The sequence below is a fragment of the Anolis sagrei genome, chromosome 10 (assembly GCF_037176765.1).
Source record: "Anolis sagrei isolate rAnoSag1 chromosome 10, rAnoSag1.mat, whole genome shotgun sequence".
NCBI lineage: Eukaryota > Metazoa > Chordata > Lepidosauria > Squamata > Dactyloidae > Anolis > Anolis sagrei.
Window position 1 is genome coordinate 27,211,139 of NC_090030.1, and position 11,521 is coordinate 27,222,659.

Sequence of the window (11,521 nt, forward strand, 5' to 3'; positions counted from 1 at the left end):
AAACAATTTCGAAACAATAACGAATCGATTCGTTAATGGCGGACGCGATTGCGCAATACGCTAAAAAACCCTCCAAATGGGACAGGGGGAACTTCTGAAGCTTCCCTCTCCCTCTGTTGTTGACTGTTGGTGTGATAATTTTTTTTTATCACTGATAAAACAAACAACGACTATAAAACATGCACCAAACATACGGAAATAATAACGAAATAATAACGAAACAATTTCGAAACAATTACGAAATGAATTGGAAAAATTCGTTTCGTTTTTTAGTTGCTCCTGAATGGTTCAATATCGCTTCGTTATCAAAAAAAATAATGAATTAATAACGAATTACGAAATTAACGAACGAAACCGCTCAGCCCTACTGCGGACCTTATTTTAGGTCTTGCGGACCACCAGTGGTTGGGAACCACTGTTTTAACAAGTGACTGGACCTAACTGGTGGTGTTCTCTCCTGGAGTTCTGACTTTGCATGGTTTGATTGACTACCTACCAAGGAAGGAATAAACCTGAAAGGACATATTAAATGAATTGATACATCAAAACCTCAGGAGTACTCAGGCTGAGCAAACACAAAATAAACTAGGTCACTAAATGGATAGTTCTTGCTTTAATGCCCTTTTCTCCTCCCGCATTCAGTTTTCAGGAGACTTTGTGCAAGGGGTTTGCGGGTTTCATAAGATCGATTACAGAGAAAATCCAACTATTGGTCAAAACTCGCACTGCAAACTTTCCCCTGGAGATGAGAGTAGTTTTTAAAGTGAAATAGAATTTGACATTTTAATAAAGAAAAAGAAAAAGGTTGCTGTTAAGCTGTAGTCAGCAGACTGTATGAGCAGGAAGCTGCCTATGCCAAGGAGACTGTAATTTTTTTGGTTATGTACTTTGATATTGAACTCTAGTAATCAGGAGATTGATTGAGTTTCCAGACCCATTTGGAAGGCATAATTTCACAAACCCGTCCTCTCTTTCTCCATACTTATTTAAGCATTCCGATTAAGGTTTTAATCTCTTGGATTCGTTGCGTTCCATCATTGGACGCTGTCCATTCTTCCAATATTGTTGCTGCATGGTGAGTGACAGGAAGTTGAATCATGTTGGATTGCTCTTTATTATCTTATGGCAAACAATATTACATTTTCCGCAGACAAGAATCTTGGAGCTGGAAGAGATCTTGTGGGCCATCCAATCCAACCCCCTGCCAAGAAGCATGACAATCGTATTCAAAGCACCTCCAACAGATGGCCATCCAGCCTCTGTTTAAAAGCCTCCAAAGAAGGAGCTGGGAGTTCCACTGTTGAATATCTCTCACAGTCAAGATGATCTTCCTCATGTTCAGATGGAATCTCTGTTCTGGTACAGCTGTACCAGGAGCTCCAAATTTATTTGCTTTGTATTAAATGTTTGTTTGCAGCCCTGGGTTTCAGGGACTCTGCAGATAGGTGGCTTCCTTTGGTTGCAGTCATAGGGCAAGTCACCTGTCCATCATCGTTAAGTTTTGGTTCCGCCCTTTGCTCAGGACAATTGGGAAGGGAAGGGAGTCATCTTTAGTTAGTCTCAGTCTTTTGTACCAACTTGAGCTTCCGGATCACCGACAGAGGAAGGCCAATGTAGAGGGCGTTACAGTAGTCCAGTCTTGAGATGACCGTGGCCTGGATCACCGTAGCTAGGTCGTCCCTGGACAGGGAGGGGGCCAGCCGTCTAGCCTGCCGCAGATGAAAGAAGGCGGTTCTGCTAATGGCTGAGACCTGGGCCTCCATCGTCAGCAGAGGGTCCAAAAGGACTCCCAGACTCTTTACCAATGATGACGGGCGTAGCGCCTTGCCATCCAGGGTAGGCAGCTGGATATCCCCACTGCCCGGTTGACCCAGCCATAGGATCTCCGTCTTTGCTGGATTCACCCTCAACCTGCTGGCACACAGCCTTCCAGTAACGGCCTTGAGGCACTGATGGAAATAATCAGGTACAGAGTCTGGTCTGCCCTCCATCCTCAGCACAAGCTGAGTGTCATCAGCATACTGGTAACACTCAAGCCCAAAACCTCGGACTAGTTGAGCAAGTGGTCTCATATAGATGTTAAACAACAGAGGGGAGAGAATGGCCCCCTGAGGAACCCCACAAGATAGAGGGGACCTCTCAGAGACCAGGCCTCCCCTCTCGGAGATGAGAGACAGGGCCTTCTCGGCTCACTATCGAAGGCCAAACTGTAGGGCCAGAGTTGTCTTATTAATAATGGCTGTATGGTGAACCACCCACTTTTATAAAGAAGACAAAATCTTGAAGAAGGGGAAGTCCTCAATCCAGGGATCCTTGTCGCATTATAGTTTGGATAATATTTTGAATTGGACAGCAATTTGAACTATTTAGACTTTATTTGGACTGTATCCTGAAGACAGTTTACTTTCTCAAGGACTACGAGATAACCAAGTAGCACCACAACTTGTAATTTCTTTGTGTGTTTTACATGCAGTGTATTTACACGCTTGATGTTAACATAGTTCTGTTTGGATAGCAGTTCGCAACTTGTATTTTGCCATTTTTATAGATATCTGTGTTTCTTTGATTACATCGCAAATACGTCTGGCGGAGACGAGAGACAGGGCCTTCTCGGCTACCTCAGAGGTAGTGAGGTCTGTTGGAACTGGGAAAATTGGATTTATATATCTGTGGAATGACCAGGGTGAGGTAATTTTAGAATTTTTTAAATACTGGTAGCTAGATTTTGTTCATTTTCATGGTTTCCTCCTTTCTGTTGAAATTCTCCACATGCTTGTGTATTTCAATAGCTTCTCTGTGTAGTTTGACATGGTGGTTGTGAGAGTGGTCCAGCATTTCTGTGTTCTCAAATAATATGCTGTGTCCAGGTTGGTTCATTAGGTGCTCTGCTATGGCTGACTTCTCTGGTTGAAGTAGTCTGCAGTGCCTTTCATGTTCCTTGATTCGTGTCTGGGCAATGCTGCTGCGTTTGGTGGTCCCTCTGTAGACTTGTCCACGGCTGCATGGTGTACGGTAGACTCCTGCAGAAGTGAGAGGATCCCTCTTGTCCTTTCCTGAATGAAGCATTTGTTGGATTTTCTTGGTGGGTCTGTAGATAGTTTGTATGTTGTGTTTCCTCATCGGCTTCCCTCTGCGGCCAGTGGTTCCCTTGATGTATGGCAGGAACACTTTTCCTCTGGGTGGATCTTCATCTTTACTCTCTTGGCTTGTTCTTGGTCTTGCAGCTATTCTGATGTCTGAGGTGGAGTCTCCATTGGCCTGTAGAGCCCAGTTGAGGTGGTTCAGTTCATCTTGGAGGAGGTGGGCTTCGCAGATTCTTTTTGCACGGTCTGCCAAGCCTTTAATGGGGCTTCTTTTTTGACTTGGGTGATGGTTGGAGTTTTGATGTAGATATCTATCTGTGTGTGTGGGTTTTCTGTAGACGGTGTGACCCAATTGTTGATCTGGTTTGCGGATGACTAGGACATCTAGAAAAGGCAGTCTTCCTTCATTTTCTTTTTCCATGGTGAACTGGATGTTTGGATGGATGCTGTTCAGATGGTTCAGGAACCTGTTGAGTTCTTCTTCTCCATGGCTCCAAATGGTGAAGGTGTCATCCACATATCTGAACCATATCATGGGCCTTTTGGTTGCTGTTTCCAGGGCTTGTTTTTGAAAGTGTTCCATGTAGAAATTAGCTATGTCTGGGCTGAGAGGGCTCCCCATAGCTACTCCATATTTCTGTTCATAGAACTCATTGTCTCACTGAAAGTAGCTGGTGGTGAGGCGATGATGAAACTGAGCCGTGATGTCTACTGAGCACTTCTGGTTGATGAGTGCCATGGTGTCTGCTACCGGGACCACGGTAAATAGAGACACCACATCAAAGCTGATCAGTTTGTCGTTGATATTTAGCTTGAGATTGCTGATTTGCTGTGTCTGTGTCTGTCCATTTTTTTCCTCCAGAGAGGGATCCCTGGGAACTTACTTTCCCAGCAGCCCTTGCATAGCGTGGTCTTTGAAAAGTTCGTCTCGGAACATGATGGGAGTTGGAGTTTTCTCTCTCTGTGTTTCTCAGTCAATAAAAAGACTGGTGATGTCCATGCTCTGACTGACTGAGAATGGACACAACCAGCCACTACAATTCCCAGAACCCCCTCTTGTGGTTTGTCTTATTTTAAAAAATGATATGTTTAAAACTTAAAATAATTCTAAAAAATCAGTAGATTGGTGAATTGTTTTGAAAATTTATTTATTTATTTATTTATTTATTTAGAGCTTTTATAACCTTCACGACCTCCGAAGAGGGACTCAGGCTGGCTAACAGCAGAAAATTCAACACAAATATAGTAAACATAGTAGCATCATAATACATTAATACAAAATACATTAAAATACAGATCATACAATATCATACAATTACAAAAGCCAAGTGGTCAGAATAAAATCACAAATTCATCACCATCCGCCGGTGTGTTCAGCCGTTATTTACTGGATCATCATTCTGCAAATGCTATATTCCAAAGCCATTGTGCTTCTTTTTTTGACTTGGGGGATGGTTGGAGTGTTTATGTAGATATCTATCTGTGTGTGTGGGTTTTCTGTAAACGATGTGACCCAATTGTTGATCTAGTTTGCACCTAACTCCAACAGACAAGAGTCCTTTGTCCCACCCTGGTCATTCCACAGATATATAAACCCACTTTCCTAATTCCAACAGACCTCACTACCTCTGAGGATGCTTGCCATAGATGCAGGCGAAACGTCAGGAGAAAATGCCTCTAGACCATGGCCATATAGCCCGAAACAACCTACAACAACCCAGACCTCACTACCTCTGAGGATGCTTGCCATAGATGCAGGCAAAACGTCAGGAGAAAATGCCTCTAGACCATGGCCATATAGCCCGAAAAAACCTACAACAACCCAGTGATTCTGGCCATGAAAGCCTTCGACAATACATCTTCCCGAGAAGGTTCCTTAGAAGGGATTCACCTTGAATTCCTTGTTTGCAAATAGAGCATTGGTTTTGCGGTGTCAGAAACACTCCTTATTGCCGTCCTCGATCAAACAAGTCCCACGTTAATGAAACCTCTCACTGCAAAGCAGCCATGAATGGAGATCTCTGTATTTAAGATTTACATGTCTAATTACCGAAGAGTGTTGCATCGCTCAGCTATTTAAAAAGTCCTGCTTCAGCCCCCATGACAGCTACTTTCTTCTGTCACTTGGAAGCTTCAATGACAAATGTGGAAAGATAATTGTTCTTTCTGTAATACCCAAACATGAGGTTTGGATTTTTTTTTAAAGCAAAGAACAACACGCTGAGCCAAAGATAATGAGTTATCTGTTACACACTGTACTTCCGCACGGCTTCTCCAAGTGGAAAGCAATACAACATCACAAGCATTTGTACTTGTCACTCGTTAACTGTGATCTCTCTCTTTCTTTATGGATTTCCTTTTTACATGGCTTTGAATTTTGAAGACTGGAGGGAGAAGCCGTTAGCTCTTACCTACTATGCCTGGGCATTTATATATTTACTAGATGTCCCCTGCCAGGCGTTGCTGTGGCCCAGTCTGGTGATCTGGAAAATAAAGTAATGAGAAAGTGTTGGTTTTTAATATATGTAATTCCTTTATGCTTGTGGGTAAGCAGTATTTCTTGCTGTTTCTTTGTCAGTGTTGATGTGGAGAGTGTCTGGTTTGCCTACTCTGGAACATGCAACATATAATTGTCATTCTTTAGGGGTCCCTTTCAAATCTAGGATATTATATATCTCTTTGTGTGAATCATATATTGTCAGCAGGGCCGTAGCCAGAAAAAAAATTCGGGGAGGGTTCACAATTTCGGGGGGGGGGGGGTTGAAAATTTCGGGGGGGGGGAGTGGTGGAAAATTTCGGGGGGGGGGTTGAAAATTTCAGGGGGGGGGGTTAAAACCTGCCTCATAGCTCACGCTGAAGCAAAGAGCACAACAGGGGGCAGAGCAACCTTCAATAGCCTGCAGCTCCACCCCTGTCAACCACCTCCACCAAGTCTGGCCTCCTTAATGAGAGCATTCAACACACACACCCCCAATTTGGTTGCTTCACTACATCGGCTATTGCTGCAAGTAATGACAGTGTGAATAAACTGTCAATATTTGCTTGAGGTAGTGCTTACAGTTCTGGAGGGACTCTTAATATTTTGCATCTCATAGACTTAGCATGGGAATTCGGTTAACCACAGGCATGTAGCCAGGGGGGGGGGGGGGCTTGAGGGGCTTCATCCCCCCCCCCCCACCAAATTCTCATGGTGGTTCGCGAAAAGGCCTTACTGGTGCATTACTTAAACTGTTATGTTTATTCATATCATGATCTGATCACCATACTCAATATATCCCATATGCATGGGGGTATTGAGGTAATGATACAAAAGGTTTGCTAGGCTAGACCTTCTTTCACTTAGACTCAGCCGCCCCCCCCCCCCCCGAAACCCCCCTGAAAAAAATTCACACACCCCCCCGAAACGAAATCCTGGCTACGGGCCTGGTTAACCAGTTAAAATTCATGAGTAAACCAGGTTTTTTTTAAAAAATCTGAAACATTTCGGGGGGGGGGTTGAACCCCTAAAACCACCCCCTAGCTACAGGCCTGATTGTCAGGTATTGTAATGTAATATAGCTGAGTCATGCACTGCTAATGGGCTTCTATTGGAAATGCTGAGTCACGTATTAACTGTAGATAGGGAATCATTTGGGAAATGTCGGGAATGTGTTCTGGCCTAGTCCAGGTGATTGTGAATGATGTAATCCTGGGTCTGAGTTAAGTTAATGAGTTGGGAACCAATCAGAGATTGCTATGTGTAATTGTATAGAATTGTATATAAGGAAGTCATGTATAGTGTATATTTCTCTCCTTGTGCTGTGATGTTGTTCATCGAAGGCTCTATGTAATTAATTAAAAGAACCTGTCTGCTAAGACAAGAACCTGTCTGCGGGGCTTGATGAATGTAAAGCTGGGGTGAAAATTGCTGGAAGAAACATTAACAACCTCAGATATGCAGATGACACCACTCTGATGGCCGAAAGCGAGGAGCCGAGGAGCCTTCTAATCAAGGTGAAAGAAGAAAGCGCAAAAGCTGGGTTGCAGCTAAACATCAAAAAAACCAAGATTATGGCAACAAGAATGATTGACAACTGGAAAATAGAGGGAGAAAATGTGGAGGCCGTGACAGACTTTGTATTTCTAGGTGCAAAGATGACTGCAGATGCAGACTGTGGCCAGGAAATCAGAAGACGCTTCCTTCTTGGGAGGAGAGCAATGTCCAGTCTCGATAAAATAGTAAAGAGTAGAGACATCACACTGGCAACGAAGATCCGCCTAGTCAAAGCCATGGTATTCCCTGTAGTCACCTACTGATGTGAGAGCGAAGGGAAGGCTGAGCGAAGGAAGATCGATGCTTTTGAACTGTGATGTTGGAGGAAAGTTCTGAGAGTGCCTTGGACAGCAAGAAGATCCAACCAGTCCATCCTCCAGGAAATAAAGCCCGGCTGCTCACTGGAAGGATCATAGAATCATAGAATCAAAGAGTTGGAAGAGACCTCATGGGCCATCCAGTCCAACCCCATTCTGCCAAGAAGCAGGAATATTGCATTCAAATCACCCCTGACAAATGGCCATCCAGCCTCTGCTTAAAAGCTTCCAAAGAAGGAGCCTCCACCACACTCCGGGGCAGAGAGTTCCACTGCTGAACGGCTCTCACAGTCAGGAAGTTCTTCCTCATGTTCAGATGGAATCTCCTCTCTTGTAGTTTGAAGCCATTGTTCCACGTCCTAGTCTCCAAGGAAGCAGAAAACAAGCTTGCTCCCTCCTCCCTGGCTTCCTCTGACATATTTATACATGGCTATCATATCTCCTCTCAGCCTTCTCTTCTTCAGGCTAAACATGCCCAGTTCCCTAAGCTGCTCCTCATAGGGCTTGTTCTCCAGACCCTTGATCATTTTAGTCACCCTCCTCTGGAAGGATACTAGAGACAAAGTTGAAGTACTTTGGCCACATCATGAGGAGACAGGAAAGCCTAGAGAAGACAATGATGCTGGGGAAAGTGGAAGGCAAAAGGAAGAGGGGCCGACCAAGGGCAAGATGGATGGATGGCATCCTTGAAGTGACTGGACTGACCTTGAAGGAGCTGGGGGTGGTGACGGCCGACAGGGAGCTCTGGCGTGGGCTGGTCCATGAGGTCACGAAGAGTCGGAGGCGACTGAACGAATGAACAACAAAAGACAAGATATAACTGTATGCTGTGGTAAGTTTGTAATGTCATCTAGACTGGGGAAAAGACAATGGTAAAACTGACAATGGTTGGACATGTGCTCAAGTGTCTGTAAAAGGTTCCAGTGTGACTGCAGGCTGTGGGAGCAGTTGACTGAAAATACTGTGCAGGAAAAAGCTACTGGAAAGCGCTGAAGTTGTGCAATATCTATATCTATGGCTGAATGAATGGCTCTTTGTCTGGAGGGCTTTGATTATGTTTCCTTGCCCTGGTGAAGGGAGTTGGACTGGATGGCCTTAAGTATTTTCTGTTGGTCATGGGGGTTCATTGTGGGAAATTTGCACCAATTTTGCCGTTTGTGTGGTTCAGAATGCTCTTTGATTGTAGGTGAACTATAAATCCCAGTAACTACAACTCCCAAATGTCAAGGTCTATTTTCCCCAAACTCCATCTGTGTTCATATTTGAGCATATGGAATATTTGTGGCAAGTTTGGTCCAGATCCATCTTTGTTTGAGTCCACAGTGGTCTCTGGATGTAGGTGAACTACAACTCCAAAACTCAAGGTCAATGCCCACCAAACCCTTCTAGTGTTTTCTCACGTCCACAGTCATGGGAGTGTAACCTTTGGTTCAATTCCATCATTGGTGGAGTTCAGAATGCTCTTTGATTGTAGGTGAACTATAAATCCCAGTAACTACAACTCCCAAATGTCAAGGTCTATGTTCCCCAAACTCCATCTGTGTTCATATTTGGGCGTATGGAATATTTGTGGCAAGTTTGGTCCAGATCCATCTTTGTTTGAGTCCACAGTGGTCTCTGGATGTAGGTGAACTACAACTCCAAAACTCAAGGTCAATGCCCACCAAACCCTTCTAGTGTTTTCTCACGTCCACAGTCATGGGAGTGTAACCTTTGGTTCAATTCCATCATTGGTGGAGTTCAGAATGCTCTTTGATTGTAGGTGAACTATAAATCCCAGTAACTACAACTCCCAAATGTCAAGGTCTATGTTCCCCAAACTCCATCTGTGTTCATATTTGGGCGTATGGAATATTTGTGGCAAGTTTGGTCCAGATCCATCTTTGTTTGAGTCCACAGTGGTCTCTGGATGTAGGTGAACTACAACTCCAAAACTCAAGGTCAATGCCCACCAAACCCTTCTAGTGTTTTCTCACGTCCACGGTCATGGGAGTGTAACCTTTGGTTCAATTCCATAATTGGTGGAGTTCAGAATGCTCTTTGATTGTAGGTGAACTATAACTCAATGTTATTTTGCGCCGATTGATTTGCTCTCCCTGCTCAATTGTTTGACTCCACCCCTTCCTGGGGAAGAGGTTGTTTGACTCCATCATTGGTGGAGTTCAGAATGCTCTTTGATTGTAGGTGAACTATAAATCAATGTTATTTTGCGCTGATTGAATTGCTCCCCCTGCTCAATTGTTTGACTCCACCCCTTCCTGGGGAAGAGGTTGTTTGACTCCATCATTGGTGGAGTTCAGAATGCTCTTTGATTGTAGGTGAACTATAAATCAATGTTATTTTGCGCTGATTGAATTGCTCCCCCTGCTAAATTGTTTGACTCCACCCCTTCCTGGGGAAGAGGTTGTTTGACTCCATCATTGGTGGAGTTCAGAATGCTCTTTGATTGTAGGTGAACTATAAATCAATGTTATTTTGCGCCGATTGAATTGCTCTCCCTGCTCAATTGTTTGACTCCACCCCTTCCTGGGGAAGAGGTTGTTTGACTCCATCATTGGTGGAGTTCAGAATGCTCTTTGATTGTAGGTGAACTATAAATCAATGTTATTTTGTGCCGATTGAATTGCTCCCCCTGCTCAATTGTTTGACTCCACCCTTTCCTGGGGAAGAGGTTGTTTGACTCCATCATTGGTGGAGTTCAGAATGCTCTTTGATTGTAGGTGAACTATAAATCAATGTTATTTTGCGCCGATTGATTTGCTCTCCCTGCTCAATTGTTTGACTCCACCCCTTCCTGGGGAAGAGGTTGTTTGACTCCATCATTCGTGGAGTTCAGAATGCTCTTTGATTGTAGGTGAACTATAAATCAATGTTATTTTGCGCTGATTGAATTGCTCCCCCTGCTCAATTGTTTGACTCCACCCCTTCCTGGGGAAGAGGTTGTTTGACTCCATCATTCGTGGAGTTCAGAATGCTCTTTGATTGTAGGTGAACTATAAATCAATGTTATTTTGCGCTGATTGAATTGCTCCCCCTGCTTAATTGTTTGACTCCACCCCTTCCTGGGGAAGAGGTTGTTTGACTCCATCATTCGTGGAGTTCAGAATGCTCTTTGATTGTAGGTGAACTATACATCCCAGTAACTACAACTTGCATATGTCAAGGTCTATTTTCCTTCAAGAGCGCCCCTGGGCAAAATCAACTATACTGCAAATGCTCACTTCGCATTATGGTTGAGCCGCCCCTGCATATGTCACTAAGGCAAAACTAAGCTCACTCCGAGCAAGGGTAACATTTGCATGGCTAATTGAAGTTGGTAGCAACCAATCAAGTTGAATCGTTGTGAACGAAACCCATTAGGATGCTAAGTAGCCCATTAGATACAGATGTTTGCCTGGGCAAATCAAGCCCAGTCACAGGGAAGAATGGGAAATCATTTTACCTAATCAGTCTAACTAATCAGGTTCCAGAATAGGCAAGTATCTTATCATCTGAAGCAATCAGAAACTTGGAAAAATATGTGCTTTTTGATTAAAATGCTCACAGACGGTCTCCCTCTCAGATCATCTAACAAAGCAGAATTGCGCTTCTCTTCCCTACTTGCTCTAACTATACATTTAAGAGATACTTGTTGAATTTTCACTCTTCTAAAAGAGTGAAAATCCTATAAAGGAATGAGGCTCCCACAGGAGGTCTTGGGTGACATACATCCTGTTTTTCAAGCCCCTTGGATCCTCATGTATGTCATCACCACCACAGGTGATCTCTCATAGCTGAGTATAATTGTCTTTCAGAAGTTGAGTCTTGGCAATGGACCCATAACCCATTTCTCAAAAAGTGAAATGTAATAGTGATTTCCATTGGGGAGGAGGAAAATTGAGCTGTATAACTGAAATATCTGAACATAGAATCATAGAGTTGGAAGAGACCTCATCGGCCATCCAGTCTAACCCCATTCTGCCAAGAAGCAGGAAAATTGCATTCAAAGCACCCCTGACAGATGGCCATATAGCCCCTGTTTAAAAGCCTCCAAAGAAGGAGCCTCCAACACACTCCGGGGCAGAGAGTTCCACTGCTGAACAGCTCTC

At 43.9% G+C, this 11,521-nt stretch overlaps 1 protein-coding gene across 1 annotated transcript in view; it reads right to left on the reverse strand.

Annotated features, from left to right (window-relative positions):
* LOC137097646 (histone H1.2-like) overlaps positions 1-3,822 on the reverse strand; it is a 22,801-nt gene extending 18,979 nt beyond the window's left edge. Inside the window, exon 1 of the mRNA XM_067471717.1 lies at positions 3,746-3,822. Coding sequence (XP_067327818.1) covers positions 3,746-3,822 — 77 coding nt within the window. The remainder of the gene's footprint in view (positions 1-3,745) is intronic.
* Between the last annotated feature and the right edge of the window lie 7,699 nt (positions 3,823-11,521).